The following is an 18,197-nucleotide window of genomic DNA, read 5'->3' on the forward strand; positions in this document are numbered from 1 at the left end:
GAAGGGGACAGTGGGACTCTCAGGAGAATCTGGAGGGTTGGCAAGTAGCTACATCTACAAACATTGTATGAAAAACACATTGTCTAAAGACAGTGGATCCCGCAGGATAAATTTGTCCAGAAAACGAACAAACAATGTTTTATTAAACTAGAAAGCCAGCATAAAAATAGAAGAGAAGGAAAGAGCTCTTAGCTGAACTATTCGTTTGGATTTGTCTTATTTTTCTTATTGATTATGTCAGAGGTGCTTTCACACATAACAGCTTCACAAGCAGCTGTTTTCCCTTAGCTATCAGGACTCTGAACTCCTCCCTCTAGCCCCCCTCCTCACACACTACTGACATGCATTAGCTACACCTACTGTATGGTTGTGTGTACTATGTTTCTGTGATGACATGTTGACTGTATCGTAATAATACGTGGATTGTCTGCTGTCCATTTATGTGTTTGTGCTGCAGAGTATAACATACTATTCCACCTGTGTTGGTCATGTGGCCAATAAACTATATCTATCTATCTGTACTATACAAAGGCAATTCATCTTCTGACAGCAGGATAGCTAAATTAAGCTACTGTGGTACTGTCTGATAAATAAGAGCTGGGATAAATACCAATGCATGATGATGATTTGATTTTCAAATTTGTAGTGGTGGTTCTAGCGTCACATTATTGGTGACCTTAATTAATCTAAACGAGGCAAAACTCTGCATACAGGAAAGGTGTTTTTTGATTTTGGAGCTGTGTGTGTGTGTTTGTGTGTGCCTTTGTCAACTGAAGCCACACAAACTGTGTGCTTTGGACTCTGGAAAAAAAGCCTGACGTTCAGACTTTGTCCTGTGTGCAGAGAAAGCCTATTTAACATACAGCCTGTAATTATATTTTTTCACGAGGGAGTGGCTCTGAGGCTTCGGCTTATTTGGCGTGAGATAGATTTGAGAGAGATGAGAGCGTGTTGGCAACCCTGTATAATGTTAACCAAAAATGTAAAACAATGTTGTATTAGATTTCAGCATTGAGGTACAATTAGATTCATGATTTTGCATAGGAATACTAACCTAAAAAAACCTTATATTGGGAATCTCGACAAAGTTTCAGAGCGACAGACAGAGCGTCCCTGTAACCATAGTAACTCACTTCCTGCGTGTGCACGCCGCGAGAGTGGAGACGGTGCGCTGAGATTACTCTGAGCAGCACACATGGGAATTAATTACAATATAACAGATTTGTGGATATTTCTTGCTTTCCCCCTGAAGGCCTGAATAACTATAAATGTGTTTTTCTCTGCGTGAGAAAATGGACGTGCGGCGTGAGACTGTGTCAACTGCGTCAGTCTCACAGTCAGTGCGTGAGAGTTGGCAGCTCTGCAGGCTGGCCAGTCAGTTAATATCAGATAGCCAGTCAGTTACTATTTAACTAGTCACTGAGTCAGTTTCTCAGTCAGTATTTCAGTCTGGGTTTTACCTGCAGCAGCTCCATCAGCTGCTCCTGCTGTCCCGCCTGTCTCAGTTTGTCTCCTCTGTCGGCCATCTTGTCCTGAAGTCTTTTCCACCGGCTGCAGAGCTGAGTAGACTTCCTCCTGATGCTCTGACTGTTGTCATGCTCTTCAGCAAGCATCTCCTGCCCCAGCTGAACATACACATCAGTTAAGCTGCGTTTACGCAATGTGACAGGTCAAGTCAAGTAACTGAAGAAGGTTATTTAGATGTTTTTTTCCTGAGCTGTATGAACTGTATGTCATTGGACTGGGCACCAGTGAGCAGCAGTTTACCTGAACCAGTCTGTCCAGCCAGACCTGGTTAGCCTGCATCTCCCTCTCAGCCGCCTCGTGTCTCTTCAGCTTCCGGAGGATGTTGGTGGGGTCGCGGTACGACTCGTCCTCCGCCACCTTAAACTTCTCCTCCATCCACAGCAGCAGCTCGTCTGCATCTCTCTGGAACTCCTGCAGCACAAAACATCAAGACAACTAATGAATCACTTCCTGATGACTGAACTGACGTTAAAATATGAAGATATGACATTAATTTGAGGTTTCTCCTACAGGAATTCCACTAGTCTTGTCTTGTTTTTTACTTTTAAGCCCCTAGCGGCTGCAATGTTCAGTACATCCCAAACTACAAAGGTGTTGGACAAAACAAATAATACACTGATGATTTAGCTATTCTTAGGGCCTTGTTAGAGCCAGTGTTGGAGCTACAAATGTTTGTCCTGAGGGTGGCGCTAGAGTAAAGGTCACGGGGTCATTAAAATCTAATGGCTAATTTATTGTGTACAACCTGAAACACAGTGGCGCTATAAGAAAGTCCATGGGGTCACAAAAAAGAATTTTAAGGAAACTGGCTGTGAATTTAAATTGTAGTGGACTTTGATGGACCAAAGTATTTAACCAAGGGGGAATTCTGTCTGGATGGTGGTGCCAAGGGAAAGGTCATGAGGTCACCTGAACCACTGAGCCATCAAGGCCAACGTCAGGACAAAAATGAAATACAGGTACAGGAGTCTTTATAAAAACAACGGTCAGGGAATATTAATATAATAATAATACCTGATATTTCTTTGAGGCCAGCAGCAGACTCCTCCTCTGCCTGCTGCTCTCTTTCAACTTCCTGTCGGCCGTCTGGATGCTCCTGCTCCTCTCCTTAATGCTTAAAGATAAACTCAGTATTTTTAAAACCGCATTACACACATATCACTGCTAGTTAGGCAGTTAGCTGTGTTTGGTTGTCTTACTGTTTTGCAGCGTAGTGTTGTTGGCTGATGAGCTCCTGGCTGCGTTCAGTGAAATGATCGACCTGTTGGTCCAAAGCCTTCAGGAGACCTTCCAGCTCCTCCTGTCGGCCCAGCAGACTGTGGACACTGTCCACCGAGTCCTGCATCGATAAACACACATATATTATCATAACACGTCATTTATACTGTTGAACTTTTCTGTTTCACACATAATCAGAATCAGAAATACTTCATTGATCCCCGAGGGGAAACTCTTTTGTTACAGCAGCTCACTGTCACGTCAGTGCACACAGGAATAGAAGTACTGAGCAAATCAAAATATAATACACTATAATAAAGTCAAGATAAATTAAGTACCAAGTGGTATAAGTATAAAATAAGTATGAAGTACAAATGTACGTTCTTGTAAGTTCTGTGTCCCGCTTTCATGTCTCAATTCACTGTAAATGTATATTTAGGATTGAAAACTGAGTACGGTTTCTGAAAACAGATCAGAGTGAAGCGTCCTCACCCCGACGTCTTTGACCCTCAGTCGAGCTTCGTGTCCAGACAGCGCCGCCTCGATCCGGTCTCCTTCCTGGTTCAGCCTCTGGAGCTCCACCCCCTGCTCCAAACGCTCCTTCCTACTGGTCCACATCTTGTCAAGCTTGGACCAATCAGCTTTGAAATCGTCCAGGGTTTCTTGGATGTCGACACCCCCTGTCTTCCCATTGGAAGAGCCCTGCTGAAGGGATTTCCCCAACTTCTCCATCTCCTTAAACCTGAGAAAACACAAACACTGTGGCCTTATTCAACCTAAACACGTCATTTACACTGACAGTTATTAATATTGAGCTTTCTGTGTGGCTCAAATCTCAGTCAAATTTGACTCAACTTTTTTTGTTTTCCACCTTTTACAAATTAGATAACCACAAATGTATCTTTCTCATACAGCTGAGGAAAGAGATTCGCATTATTTTCTGTATCTACTACACATGCAGCCAAAAGGGAGAACCAGGCACTCTTTACCTGCTCCTCTGCTCCTCCATCTCCAGCTGGAGCTCCTGGTGTTGTTCCAGCAGGGCGACAGCTGAGGCCACGTCAGTCGCCGTCTCCTCCTGCAGGAGGCGCTCCTGCACCGAGCCAGCCCAGCGCTTCAGCTCCTTGGCCCGCTGCTGGAAGCTCTGCAGCCTGCGGGCCTCCTCCAGGAGCTGCTGTCTGTCGGCCGCCTGATGCTTCAACTGGTCCACAACAGAACGGGAGAACAGTGTGAACGAGAGCTGGTGTGATTTCTGACCGGAAGGGTGTCAGATTTTAGGTTCTTCAGTTCATCGTTAAAGCTGACATTTCTTTAATGATGTGCTGAATCATCGCTCAAAGTAATTGTAAGAAGAGACTAAACTAATTCAGCGAAGTCGCTCACAGAATCACATTTTCATGGCCAAATTCGACAGCAGCTCTGACTTGGTGAAGATACGCGAGACAGAAACATGAAAATGTTACTAATATTTTAATGGAAAGAAACATCTCGTGTAGTATGATAGTAGTCCAATTTAACTGATCCTACTTTAAAGTGATAAAACAGCATTTGGCCTCTAATTTCATGGCTGTAAACTGGCAGTAACTGATGATAACACCACAGTGGCGTGTGAGTAATGTAACACATGCTGCTGCCTTCATGAAATATATCATTAATGACAAAGTCCTTGTTTAGGCTTGTTATTTTTACACAGACCGTATTAACATCACATAAACAAGCCACTTAATGAAATGAGAGTGGACACATTTCAGCAGCTGAATGTAAATATTAGTTTGTGATGGATCTCAGCGGTGAACGGAAATTTAACAGATGAACTTCTGTTAAACTGTGATGAGGTTCACGATGGCTGGTAGAGGCACCGCCCATGCAGATCATTATATTAATTAGCTCCACCTTTTCAGGCTTGTAACACTGGCTGTGCACATACCGCCGAGAAACTAGAGGCCTTCGTATCTTAAAACGTGTAACCCTACTACATCGTAGAAAAGGTTTCAGTCGCAGTCATCTGGACGCTGTTTTCAGAATCAAGACGTTTCGGCTCCCATCCAGAAGTCATTCTCAATTGTGAAAATGGTCTGAGAACTCAGAAATTTAAGCTACTCTGTGTTGCTTAAGCCCCGCCCTCAGGAAGGAGTCTACCTGAGTATCTGCTGTTTACCTGCCTAGTTTCACCTGAAGCTGACCTAATTGTTTCCATGATGGCCCAGTAATCAGTAATCAGGCCTATTGTTTTCTGGCTGCACCTCCCTCATCACTGTTAAGTACCTGATTAGCATGTGATTGGCCTGACCACGGTGTTAACACACTGTGGTAAACCGTTGGCAGATTGAATCTCAGACCACCATTTCTGTTCAAAGAGGACTTCTTTGACTCCTCTTTCAAACCAACTCTTCTCTCTACTTAGACTCTTCACCTCGCTGTCTTCAAATGTGCGGTTTATAGCTTTCAGATGCAAATGCACGGCGCTCTGTAATCCCGAGTTAGCGTGTCGTCTGTGCTGATAAAGTCTTTTGTGAAGTGGCTGTTTGGTCTCACCTGTGTACCGCTCTTTGCAGTGTTCCTCACTGCACTGAATGGAGTAGACTACATTGCTCTGTTTTTGTGTGGGCATCTTGTCCTTAGGGTGAACGAGTTTCTGTCTGGTTTAAAGAAAACAGGAACATCGTGCTGTCTAAAGATCCTTTGTAGTTTTTCAGACAGTCCAGATACATAATGGATGGAGACACCGTTCCTTCTTGGTTCTGTTCCCCTTTTGTCCTGTTTTTTGGCTTTTTTGGTTTCAGGTGAAACTAGGCAGGTGGAGCACTCCTGGACGAATGAGGGACTACACCGTCTAACTCTACTACAGTTCAGTCTGTGATGATGAATTAAACTCAGACCTGATTCAGCAGAGCCTCCAGACCCCGAACCTCCTCCACGATGGCTGCACTCTCTGCTGGACTGCAGTCCTGCTTCCTGTAAAACAGGAAATAACATTGTGGACTATAAGATGCAGTTAAAATGAAAAAGACCGAACCAGCTGTCTGATGGCTCTTCTAAACTTTCATATTAAAACTTTTGAAGTCTTCCTCAATGAATCTTCCTAATCCATTTTTGGCCCAAACCAGAGTTGTGAAAAATGTTTAAATCATAACCAGGAAATAGCTGTTATCATTTTTACAGTCTGCTTATTCACGGTCTTCTTTTAGATCCTCAACTATTCTTAATACTCAGGTGAAAAACTCCAACCTCCGCAAAGAGCACAGAATTGTTTAGAAATCATGTAGAATTTGAAAGTTATTAAATTGAGTTCTGAATCTTAGAATTTTCTGCAGCAACAAATCTGAAATTACAGGTTTCATGAAACAGGTGATTCTTTCAACTTATGACTTTGCATTAAACTTATAATAAATGGAGGTTTCTACTGTCTAAATCAGACCCGTACATCTTGGCAACGCTCTTCAGGTAGGCGATCTTGCTCTCCAGGGCCTGGATGTCTCTTAGGGCCTGAACCTGGTTCTTCTCCTCGGTCAGCAGGGTGAAGGAGCTGCAGCCCACGTCCACGGTGTCGAGCTGGGACAGCTGACCCTGCAGCTGAGCTTTAGCCTCCTCGCAGCTCTGCAGGAAGGACTGCACGTCTGCTGTGCTCAGCAGCTCGTGTCCTTTTTCATCCTTCAACTGCTGGATCCGATCCCACCTGCGGACACGAGGGTACAGGAGAACCAGACTCACATCATCATTCAGGGTGTATTTCACTCTCATTCATTTCCAATCAGTATCATCAGTGCCACTTGTTAATCACTTGTAGATGTCGAAGGTGTCTGAACCGAGATGTTCAGTTTGTACCTGTTGGAAACCCTCCTCTGTCTGGCCTGGATCTCTCTCTGTTTACTGTGTCGGCTCTTCACCAGCTCCTCCGCCATTCTGATGACGTCATCCAACTGGTCACGCCCACTCGCCAACTCAGTCAGGAAGTTCTGGAACAGGAAGTCAACGTCAACGCAGCCTAAATCTGAAAAGTTTCAGTAGGTCCTTTTAAGTAGTGCAATTTCAAAAACACTTTTTAGGGTTCACAGTAATTTAGACAAATAATTCAAGAGTCCAATATTCAAAAAAGCTTCATTCAAGTTTATTAAATTGGTAATTTCAAAATGATTATATTGAATTATAAATTATAATGGTTTTGGTGAAATTCAGTCACAACGTGAACATAATGAGGATAATCAGTCAACCCTGGATGGGATTGATTAGGACCTTTGTCCTATCGGGTCACTTTCTGTCAATCATACGATCCAATAAAGAAAAAAAAAAAAAAAACAGACAGCGACTAGAAAAACACTTGTGAGCACGATTTTTGATATAGTTTCAGCACATAGCTCGCCCTAAAACCACAAACTCTCTGGTTGTGTACAGATTAAAAGAACAACATGTTAATCAGTGAGCTGTTTCTGTGTGAGTCTGTGGAGAGACCATCCTTTACTGAAGTCTTTTATTACCCTTTTACTAGAAATCAGTTAGCGATCGAACTGATCTGATACTACATCGCCGTAGTTTTATACCGGTGTAATATCACCACCACGTTGAGATCTGATTTGTGTTCTGATTCCCCATTTAGTTAAAATTATTGGATCTGTGGTAACTGTAGGTCTGATTAATAAAGGAAGCATACTTTCATCAGAAAGTTATTTCTTTATTTCGTTATTTTCACATTTGAACCTGTATCATGGATGATATTATAATCACGGAGAGCAGCGTGTGTTGTCTTTTAGCAGTAAAACACTTTTTAATTAAATATCGGTTTCTGTGAGGCTGAAAATCCCAGCGCGTCGGGTAGAAAGTTTATTTTGACGTGAGATTTATTGACATAATTGACGCCTGCACCTCATATTTAGCCTGAACCACTCCCAGGTTGTTGGCGTCGGTGCTAAAGGTGTTCAGGACGTTCTCCTTGTCCTCCATCCACGACTCAAACTCCTGGCAGCTGTTGTAGAAGCGATGCAGACGCAGCGTCTCCTCCAGACTCCTCGTCTTTGACTGCAAACGCAAAACAAACAACCAGAAAGCTTTTATTTTTCATAGAAGCTGCTTGAAGCTTTAAACTTCGCTGAATCTTCATCATCTGACTTCCTTTAGGCTTTATTTTAATCGTCACACAAACAGTATTATCAAACTACATTTCCCATGCTGCCCCTGTCACCTTGACCAGGTTGTACAGGGAGTTGTAGTCCTGGTCCAGGCTGGCCTGCGTGCTCTCCACAGTGTCTCTCTGGTACTGTGGGTCTGGCAGCCATGTTGTCTGAATCTCAGCCGTGCCGCGACGCATCGAGCGGCTGCGCCTCGGACGACTCAACTTCCTGCTCGGGCTTTCCGGCACGCCATTGGTGGAGGCGGGTGGGGTGGGGGGAGGAGCCTGAGCAGAGTGAGGACATTAGGTTTTTACATTATATACTGACTGACAATCATTAGACGTATTATTGATCTAAAATGACTCATCATTACAGGCTGGTCTTGAGGACATTGGCTTAAAGGTTATTGATAATTTATCTAATTTAAATGTTATTGAATATTGATCGTACAGTGGCTGGCAGCAGGGTCAGGTAGGTTTTGGGGACGAGCTGCTGGTTTCCTCGGCTGTCTCTGGCCAGAACTCGGTCTCCATCCGGCTCAGCGTTGACGATGGTTACAATCTCATTACGATCCCACAGAAACTGACCTGAAAATCAGTTCAGTTCGATTTCACACTTTAAGGATTTTCCTGATCTTTTAATCGTTTCTTTTATATTTTTAACATTTCTTCTACCTGAGGTTACTTTTATTGCAGGTCTTACAGGAGATAAAGCGTGAGGGAAACGCAGGGCTGGACAATGCACCAAATCTATAAAATTACCAACATTATTTATGTCTTATTGACCTATTCCAAGTTTAAATAAGTAACTGTCTGAATCAGAGAATAGTTTCAACAAACGATGACACCTAACCAGAGCTTCAATCAGCCAGTAGTCACAGGTTATTGTGATTTTAATTAGGACGAATCTGTCAGAAGTGAGCAAACAGAAGAAGCTAAATATCATGTACTGATGAGGTGTGTTATTACAGTTTTTAATAAGGAGATAAATGTGACAATTATTTTGCCTCCTCTGGTGAAAACTAATCCCAAAAGGACTTTACAGGAAATGAAACCAACTCTGTTCACACAATTTACCCGACAAAAACTAATGTTTAAAGTTTGCATCATTTCCCATCATGCTCTGCTGTGTGACAGTGACACAACAGTACCTTTGCTGTATCTGAAGCGGACCTTGGCCTTGCTGTCCTCACTCTGAGAGGGGGAGCTCCCAGAGCCCCTCCCACCCCTGGCGCTAGGTGGCGGTGATGTCACCGCTCCTGACCCCTCCTCCTCCTCCCCAGATGAGTCGCTGTATTGGATCATCTTACTCTGCTGAGGCTCCGCCTACACAAAAAGAGTGAGTTTTTAGAAATACAAACCATCAAGTGACAACTTAAAAGAGCAACTTAACACCAGGCTGAAAAACTGTGTTTCTCTGCCCTCTTCAGTTGAGAGTTTTAAAGTCTGTTTCACTTCTGACTCGTTATGTGGGGGCGAGGGCGGGGAAACCTGTTAAAACGGAGTGCATGTGCCATATGAGGTGGCAGAAATGACTTTGAATGTCTATCAGCTGATAATCAAACAGCAGCAGGTGGTGGAGATTACAACTCTCAAGTGTTGGCAGAGACACTAAAGAGCCTTTTCACTGTGGACTGTCAGCCACTACAAGCCCTGTGAAACGTGCTTATCAGTGTGTGTTTCTAATGGTACTGTTCGTACAAGTGGTACTTTGTATATTTGCCTCATGTGCAGTTTTATGTGCCAAATGTAAATGGGTGAAGACCACACCCAAGTGGGTTTTGGACCCTTTGTTAACCACACCCGACAGTGATGTCATATTGTACTGACACACCCTGGAGTGTGTTTCAACAGTTACATAAAAGACAATTACAAAACCAGCCTACCATCACCTTAAAAAACATAGCAAGAATTAAAAGATTTCTGGATAAACAAGATACAGAAAAAGTTGTTTGTGTGTTTATTTTTATTGTAACGGTGTCTCACCAGGAAAGTGGAGCTTCCTGTGTGTCAAAGGACAGATTCTAAAATCCTATTACTTGTTTACAAAGCACTAAATGGTCTCGGGCCTAAATACATCTCTGATTGACTCGTACGTTAGGAAGCATCCAGACCCCTCAGGTAACTCGGGACAGGTTTACTCAGTGTTCCCAGGATCAAAACCAGGCGAGGTGAAGCAGCTTTTAGTTCCTACGCTCCCCACCTGCGGAACAAGCTTCCTGACTACCTGAGGTCTGCTGAAACCGTCAGCTCATTTACATCAGGGTTTAAAACATTATTGTTTACTGCAGCTTTCCAATAACTCAAGATACATAATTTCATTTTAGTCTGTAACTATTTACTTGCTTTTGTTTTTATTGACTTTTGAATGCAATTTTAATGTTTTCTTAATGCATTCCTGTTTTTAACGTATTTCTAGGCCCCTGTAACGCACTCTGAATTGCCTTGTGTCTGAATGGTGCTGTATAAATAAACTTGCCTTGTCAAACTCGCCTGTACTACACTGACGTGTTCACGCATGTTTGTCAGCGTATACAGTCCACAGACATGGGCAGATGACATCATTTACATCACGCAGACCCTCACAGCTACACAGACACGGTGAGTAGGATTTGAGTCTATATTTACAGTCAGAGCGGTTAGCTGCGCCGCGCTCCTCGCCTGCTCCGACAGTCTCTTTATCTCGGAGGCGTAGGCCGCCATCTCCTTCTCCAACCGCAGGTGGCGCTGCAGCAACGCCACCGTGCTCGACTCATCCTTCCCATGATCCTCGCTGGTCAGCAGCGGCTTCCTGTCGCCCAGCCAAGAGTTGGCCTCCGCCACATCTGCAAAGTACTGAACGGAGGAAAAGTAGTTCGATGTGTTAACTAAACTGTCTTAAACTTATAAGATCAAAGTAAACCTGGATCCAGTCTCCATAAACCTCAACAAAACATAAATTACATTAAACACATAAAGCGCTAAACATCAATAAAGTCACAGAAGAAACTGTGTTTTATAAGGACAAAGGAAGCTCTGATAGCTTTTGGCTGTTTTTCATTTTAAATAAATAATTCTGCAAGCCCTGAAAAACACAATGTGTCAGTTTGTTTTTTGGCCCAAGAAGAAGTGCTAATCACTAGCTTAGCTACAGTGCTAGCTACTCTGCAAATTACACTGACGTTTTGTATTGTTATTGTGGCAAAATATTAAGGGAACAATAGTCAACACAACAATGCTGTATACTTGTTCCTATACATTACGAAATATTGACTGGCACAGAGAAAGAGAGTTACAGCCGACAAAAAAACAAAACATTTTGGTTTCCGGGTCTTTTCTTCCTGGTTCGTTTTTTCGTTCTTTCTGCACCTGTTTGATCAAAACGTTTCCTTGTCTACCTGTTTTATGGCTGCGGCCGCCTGCAGTCTGTTGCGGCGTCCCACCGCCTCGTCGGTCAGGTGGCTCCACTGCTTCTTCAGGGTACGGATCCACTTCTGGATGGCTCGCTGGTTGACCTGACTCTGTTTGGACAGCAGATCCTGACCTCGACCCACAACTCCGTGGTACAGAGACTCCTGGGCCTGGAGCTCCGCCTCCAGAACCTGACAGAACGTAATGAGATTAATTTATCGAATTGATTAACCCAAGACAAATAAAAAGGAAAAAATTGTATCTGCATCCATCTGCTTGTGTAAGGATCAGGTGATCAGATAGTTTAGAATAATCATTCCCTCTAATCAGTAATTCAAGCCCTTAAATTAAAATCATTCATTTAAATTATTAATTTGTGTGGTAAATATACTTATTTAGACACAGAAATGTGCCAGCAAAGGCCGTGAAGAAGACAGCTAGTAAGCAAACATGGATGTTAACGATGCAGGATTTAACATTAACATTTTCGTATTCTTATCCTAAACCTCTCTTACCTTTTTTTTTTTTGGTTTCATATGAAGTTAGATGCTAAAAAAAAAAAAAAAAAACGTCTTGCTGAAGCAAAGAGGTCAATAACTTAAATGGGAGCCGGTCAAGGTGACGTGGCGGTCACACAGGAGGAGGAGAGAATATCATGCAGTTAGTGAAGATACACTGCTGATGTTCACTTGTAGAGAGACTTGCTGTGAGAGAATTTTCCGAACACATAGCTCACCGAACTGTATAAGCTGCCACGCCAAAATAAGCCAATAAAATCTTTAAAAAGAAAAAATAAACTTGTCACAACAAGCCATGATGATATGCTTTATTTTATTATCTTTTAAAAAGGGTTCTAGTCTTTTAATTTGAATGTTTTTATGCTTTTTTATGTTTTTAATGCATTATGTAAAGCACTTTGACTTGCCTTTGTGTATGAAATGTGATATACATATAAACTTGCCTTGCCCTATTTTTTATTTGGGTATAATTTTTTGTTTTTGTTATATTATTTAAACTCCAAATTCACTCAGATCAAGGCAACATAATTCATAACTCAAACACTTGTTTTTCCCCTGTGGAGAAAAGGCCGACTATCTGTGCGCGTCTCATACGAAAGGTCTGGACCACTCGTAAAATGTGTTCGTACCTCAGAGAAATTCTAAATACAATGTTCTGTTAAATCTCTCGTATGTACCACTTACGAATTAATCTGTTCGTGCAAGTGGTTCTTGCATGAGGCCAAACTCCACAGGTGAGCTTCAACTGAGGGAATGAAATGAGCCTAATAATCATTAATGGATTAATCGATACCAGGTGTGTGTGTGTGTGTGTGAATGGACTCGTGTGGCCCACCTTGTGTTTGTGTTGGGTCAGCTGGATGTGGCTGAGGTCTCGTCCCAGTCCGGCCGTCTGCAGCCTCAACCAGCGTTCATACAGCCAGGCCTCCAACTCCTCACAGTCATAGAAGAACTCAAACAACCTCAGCTGAGCCTCCAACTGTCTCCTCCTGACAGAGGAGAGGGGAGGGGGAGGGGGAGGGGAGGGGAGGGGAGGGGAGGGGAGGAGAGGGGAGGAGAGGGGAGGAGAGGGGAGGAGAGGGGAGGGGAGGAGACAGGAGAGGGGAGGGGAGGGGAGGAGACAGGAGAGGGGAGGGGAGGGGAGGGGAGGAGACAGGAGAGGGGAGGGGAGGGGAGGGGAGGGGAGGGGAGGGGAGGAGGCAAGAAAGGAGAGGAGACAAAAGAGGTGAGGAGACAAGAAAGGAGAGGAGAGGGGAGGAGACAAAAGAGGAGAGGAGAGGAGACAAGAGAGGTGAGGAGACAAGAAAGGAGAGGAGAGGAGACAAGAGAGGTGAGGAGACAAGAAAGGAGAGGAGAGGGGAGGAGACAAAAGAGGAGAGGAGAGGGGAGGAGAGGAGACAAAAGAGGAGAGGAGAGGAGACAAGAGAGGTGAGGAGGCAAGAAAGGAGAGGAGACAAAAGAGGAGAGGAGAGGAGACAAGAGAGGGGAGGAGACAAGAAAGGAGAGGAGAGGGGAGGAGACAAAAGAGGAGAGGAGAGGAGACAAGAGAGGTGAGGAGAGGAGACAAGAGAGGTGAGGAGACAAGAAAGGAGAGGAGACAAGAGAGGGGAGGAGACAAGAGAGGAGAGGGGAGGAGACAAAAGAGGAGAGGAGAGGAGACAAGAGAGGTGAGGAGAGGAGACAAGAGAGGTGAGGAGACAAGAAAGGAGAGGAGACAAGAGAGGGGAGGAGACAAGAAAGGAGAGGAGAGGGGAGGAGACAAAAGAGGAGAGGAGAGGAGACAAGAGAGGTGAGGAGACAAGAAAGGAGAGGAGACAAAAGAGGAGAGGAGAGGAGACAAGAGAGGTGAGGAGAGGTGGAAATGGAAGAGGTGAGGAGAAGAGAGAAGATGAGAGGAGACAAGAAAGGAGAGGAGAGGAGACAAGACAGGAGAGGAGAGGAGACAAGAAAGGAGAGGAGAGGAGAAGAGAAGAGACAAGAAAGGAGAGGGGAGGAGAGGAGAGAGGTGAGGAGAGGAGGAAATGGTAGAGGTGAGGAGAAGAGAGAAGAGGTGAGGAGGAAACATGAGAGGAAAGAAAAGGAGATGAAAATAAAGACAAAGAGGGAGTAACGTAGTGATAAAGAAAGTTAATAAGTAGGTGAAGAGGAAGAGAGAGGAGGATGAAGAAAGACAGATGGAGGTGTAAAGGAAGCTTGACGTTGGTGTAAAAGTGAAACCAGAAGAAAACCTGCTGCTGCTGAGGGAAACCAGAGATCTGTACTGAGTGTCGAGAGCTCTCACTCTGCTCTGAATCTGCTGACCGTCTCTCACTTTCACCTGAGACGAAGAGAAACAGATTAGTGGTCACCCATGACCTCCTTACAAAACATCATCTGAAGTATAACGTAGTATAAAATGGAAATAAACAAGTACCTCAAAATTGTACTTTAAGTACAGTACTTCAGTAAATGCGCTGTCTGACAGAACGGCAATGTAGGGCATGGAGGATAATCAATACGGTACCTTGAGCGCTGTGCTGCTGATGGCGGTGATGGTTTCACCGTGACCTGAGATTTGAGCTTCCAGGAGATCCTGCTTCTGAAGGAGAGACTCCGCCTCCGCCAGCTGTTTCCCCAGTTCACAGGAAGTGGCCTGGGACTGGAGACCGAGAGGAGGAGATGGAAGGAGACAGAGAAAGGGAAGGAAGTAAAGACGAGAACGAGGAAGGACGAGCTTTGAAACTACATACAACAGTTTTGATGAGACCTGACCTTGTAGTTTGTTTTATATAGAAAATAGATGTATTAATATAGTTGACATGGTGAAGCTGATCAAACAAGCTGCTGCTTTCATGGGAAACCCTACAGATGGGAAAATCCCTAATCCAATATTAGTTTTGCAAACGAATTTAGTGACAGAATATCAAACGTCGGACCAACACAAAACGCAGACCAACTTCTTTTGTCATAGTTTTGTTTAAGTTATTAGTATAGCATAGTTTTTATAATAAATCACCCTTTCCATTGCCTGAAATGTTATTCATATTATTATAGAACTTTGTAAATATTTTACAAATTGTTGCATTTATGTTGTTTTCATATTTCATATTTTTCGACAACATAATCTAACTCAAGGTCCGCTTACTAGCTTTTTCCGGAACTTGAAGGCCGTGAGATGTGGTTGAAAAAAAATAATAAGTAGGTCCATTTCCATAAGTCAAGAATGAACTTTCTGAACACTCTTAGCTGTGTAAATATTATTTGTATTAGCTGTTGTAGAACGGTTGTAGAAATAGATAAAATGTGTTGTGCTGACTGGACACAATCTGTTTACTAGTATAGACGTTTTTTTTTTTGTTGTTTTCATGTTTTATTAATTCTGCCTTTGTCTCAGTATTTTCCGCTGATACAAAGACTGAGACTTGCATTTTGCACACACATACTCAGTTTCCTCCTTAATAACTTACTAACCAAATGTGTTATTAGACTTTCAGCGTAAACTCACCTGTAGTTCTTTCAGTTCCTGGGAGACGAGCTCAATGTCTCGGAGGACGCTGAGATTTTCAACTACGTTTCCCAGCAGCCCCCTCTGCTCTTGGAGCTGCTGCAGTAGGTCCTTCCATCGATGGCTAATGCTCTCCTCTCTTAGAAACACACACAAAAATATTTATGTATATGCAGTGTACACACACACACACACACACACACACCCTGTGATTATTATTAAGTACATGAACAACAGATTTATTTTCATAACCGCTGCTTGAACTTATAAATTGAGATGACGAAATTTTCTTGCTTTAGAGAAATTGTGTCATATGAGACGAACACCGCCATAATCTAAAGCCAGGCTCACACTACAGGAGTTTTGGGCTGATTTATCCCCAATTCACCCCTCCCGACACTCGGAGGAGAAATCTGGCCTGGGACCTGTTTAAGTCTGCTCCCCCATGAGATCACGTGATCTTAATAATATCCTGTAGTGGGTTATACGCCATTGTTTTCAAATCTTGTAGCGTGAGCATGTTTGAGATTAGAGAGAAGAAAATCTGTGAAGTTTCTCCTTATGTGCGTGATGCAACCCGATTTCACAGCCGGTTAGGATTTTAAAACTCCTAAAACCGAGCCCAGCATAAGAAACACAAAGTCATTTCCAGTTAACAGGGCCTGTGATGTGTCAAGTTCTGCTGCTATGCCGATGACGCCTCACTCTATTTTAATGAACATAATAAACATCAGAACTAACTTATCTTTAACTTCAGTTATCTACTCATCTTCACCGTATTCCAGCTGCCTCCCAGATGGGCCTGACTAAACCTAAAGTTTTAGTCCAGTTTTACACCACTGCACCTGTAAGTCATCGTTCAATCCTACACCTTCATTCCTCCAGCTCATGGAGGCAATAGGAGGAGGTGTCTTTCTCTCACCTCCTGATTATCTGCTCCTTGCTGTGGTAGTTTCCTCTCTCGATGGTCTTGGCCATGTCTCTCAGGGCGGAGAATCGCGGCTCTCTGGCCAAAGCGTCGGTGGCCAGGGCCTCCAGACGCCGGCCGGCTGCCTGAGCCTCCACCAGGGTGGAGAGGCCTCGGATGTCCTGCCTCCGGATCAGACGAACCGTGTCCTCCAGATACCCCTCCCTCAGTGCTGCCTGAGAAACCAAAACAAACTGACTGTTGATTGAATTTTGGATTTGCACAGATCCAGCTATCCTTGCTTACATGTTTTGCATTCAGAGCTTTAAAGAGCAGCATGTAGGCGATTCCACTGTTTTTAACTTTGCATTGCTTAAACATTTGTTGGGCCAAAAATGCCAAAAAGAAATAACTAGCAGTCACTGAAAAATGTGCTTCATTTTTAATGCTACTGAAGTTCAAGTTCACTTACAGTCACAAATGTAAAAAGACACTAAGGATCTCAGAGAAAGGAAACCTACCTTCCTCCCAAACTTCTGGGCTAGCTGCTCCAGGTTCTCCAGGCGAAGCAGCGCCTCCTGCAGAGCTCGCTCTCGCTCATGTTCAGCTCTCTCCAGCAAAACCCAACTCTTCTCTATGTCACTCAGGGTTTTACCTTCACACACAAATACACAAAACGCAATACCATATCACATGCTTGTTTCTTGTAATAACAATCTAATTAGTCCATAAGCACAAAAAAAACTTTGTTTCCATTTGATTATAGCAGGAATATCACAGAATTACAAAATAATATAACAAACTGTGTCTGCATGTGAATGTATGTCTATGTATTGTACCTCTGGGAGTGTGTGTCTGTATGTTTGTGTTAAATACCCTCTGGAGGATTGTAAGCCCATTGGTTGTTGGCTGCAAGCTGAGTCTTCAGACTGAACAGATGAGCTTCAATCACCCCACGCTCCTAAAGATGGACAGAAAGAGACAAAAATATATATATAAGAAAAAAACAAAACTCAATATTTACTCAGGTAAAATATATTGCTAAAGAAGCAGCAAAATATGTCAGCACACATCAGAGCTGTCCTCAACAGAGAAATGACAGCATCAGTCAATTCCTTTCTATTCCATGCTAATCTGTAACTCAATGTATCATAAACAGTATTATTTTCAGTGCTTTGTATTAAATTTTCCTTACATTATAGCATAATATTTAATAATGTGCTCTAGCCCAATAAAACTGCATTGCAGTCTGATTATTAGGTACATATATATCTATCTTTAAAATTCTCAATTATTACATTTACATCATTAAACTTGTACAACATGCTTTGGCAATACTGCACTTAATTATGTCATCAATAATCATGCAGATAAAAATAGTTTATTAGAATATGATTTTGAAACGTGTGATAAAGTGAGAGATTTGACCTGAAGTCTGAGCAGGTGAGGGACATTCTTGATTGTTATGATGTTGTCTTACCTGGTATTTGGGAGGCTTCTCTACAGTTCTGTAGGTCTTGAAAGCCATCATCAGCTTCTGCATCTCCCTCACAGAGTTTGGGAATCGTCTGTCATTCAGCTGCAGCACCTTCAATCAGTCAGTCAGACAATAATCAATCAGTCCGTCAACAAAGTTAAATGTCAACACTATTGTTGTTTATGTTACCTTGGTTTTGATCCAGTGAAGCAGATCTGAGACCATTCTCTCATACTGGACCTTCATGTCATCCAGCTCCATCAGCATCCCAACTATCTGAGGAGAACATTCGGGATACAGAGAGGAAAATTCAGAATTATTCTGCTGCCTAAATATTGCACAGAAGTCCTCACTGTTCATATTTTGAACCACAAATCTGGTAACAAAAAACTTTAATGTCTCTTAAATACAGGTGTAATGATTCCCAGAATTTAGAGATAGATTATGATAGCGTCTTGACTGGAGCATTGATTTTAAAAAAACGAAAAGGGGACTAGGGCTGCAACTAAGGACTATTTTCATTATCAATTAATCTGCCACTTATTTTCTCGATGAATTGTTTGGTCTATAAA

At 43.0% G+C, this 18,197-nt stretch overlaps 1 protein-coding gene across 2 annotated transcripts in view; it reads right to left on the reverse strand.

Annotated features, from left to right (window-relative positions):
- Window positions 1-18,197, reverse strand: part of sptbn5 (spectrin, beta, non-erythrocytic 5) — a 69,443-nt gene that overhangs the window by 40,827 nt on the left and 10,419 nt on the right. For both annotated transcript variants that reach the window (XM_044166605.1, XM_044166606.1), the window contains 24 exons: window positions 17,815-17,901; window positions 17,629-17,736; window positions 17,025-17,109; window positions 16,670-16,803; window positions 16,164-16,384; window positions 15,242-15,380; window positions 14,261-14,395; window positions 13,986-14,074; window positions 12,593-12,746; window positions 11,227-11,430; window positions 10,478-10,684; window positions 9,001-9,175; window positions 8,301-8,437; window positions 7,922-8,134; window positions 7,606-7,758; window positions 6,571-6,701; window positions 6,170-6,421; window positions 5,625-5,700; window positions 3,735-3,946; window positions 3,238-3,487; window positions 2,727-2,866; window positions 2,542-2,641; window positions 1,768-1,938; window positions 1,461-1,625 (listed from right to left, as the gene is read on the reverse strand). In XM_044166605.1, coding sequence (XP_044022540.1) covers window positions 1,461-1,625; window positions 1,768-1,938; window positions 2,542-2,641; window positions 2,727-2,866; window positions 3,238-3,487; window positions 3,735-3,946; window positions 5,625-5,700; window positions 6,170-6,421; window positions 6,571-6,701; window positions 7,606-7,758; window positions 7,922-8,134; window positions 8,301-8,437; window positions 9,001-9,175; window positions 10,478-10,684; window positions 11,227-11,430; window positions 12,593-12,746; window positions 13,986-14,074; window positions 14,261-14,395; window positions 15,242-15,380; window positions 16,164-16,384; window positions 16,670-16,803; window positions 17,025-17,109; window positions 17,629-17,736; window positions 17,815-17,901 — 3,738 coding nt within the window. The remainder of the gene's footprint in view (window positions 1-1,460; window positions 1,626-1,767; window positions 1,939-2,541; window positions 2,642-2,726; window positions 2,867-3,237; window positions 3,488-3,734; window positions 3,947-5,624; window positions 5,701-6,169; window positions 6,422-6,570; window positions 6,702-7,605; window positions 7,759-7,921; window positions 8,135-8,300; window positions 8,438-9,000; window positions 9,176-10,477; window positions 10,685-11,226; window positions 11,431-12,592; window positions 12,747-13,985; window positions 14,075-14,260; window positions 14,396-15,241; window positions 15,381-16,163; window positions 16,385-16,669; window positions 16,804-17,024; window positions 17,110-17,628; window positions 17,737-17,814; window positions 17,902-18,197) is intronic.

The sequence above is a fragment of the Siniperca chuatsi genome, linkage group LG15 (genome assembly GCF_020085105.1).
Source record: "Siniperca chuatsi isolate FFG_IHB_CAS linkage group LG15, ASM2008510v1, whole genome shotgun sequence".
Lineage (NCBI taxonomy): Eukaryota > Metazoa > Chordata > Actinopteri > Centrarchiformes > Sinipercidae > Siniperca > Siniperca chuatsi.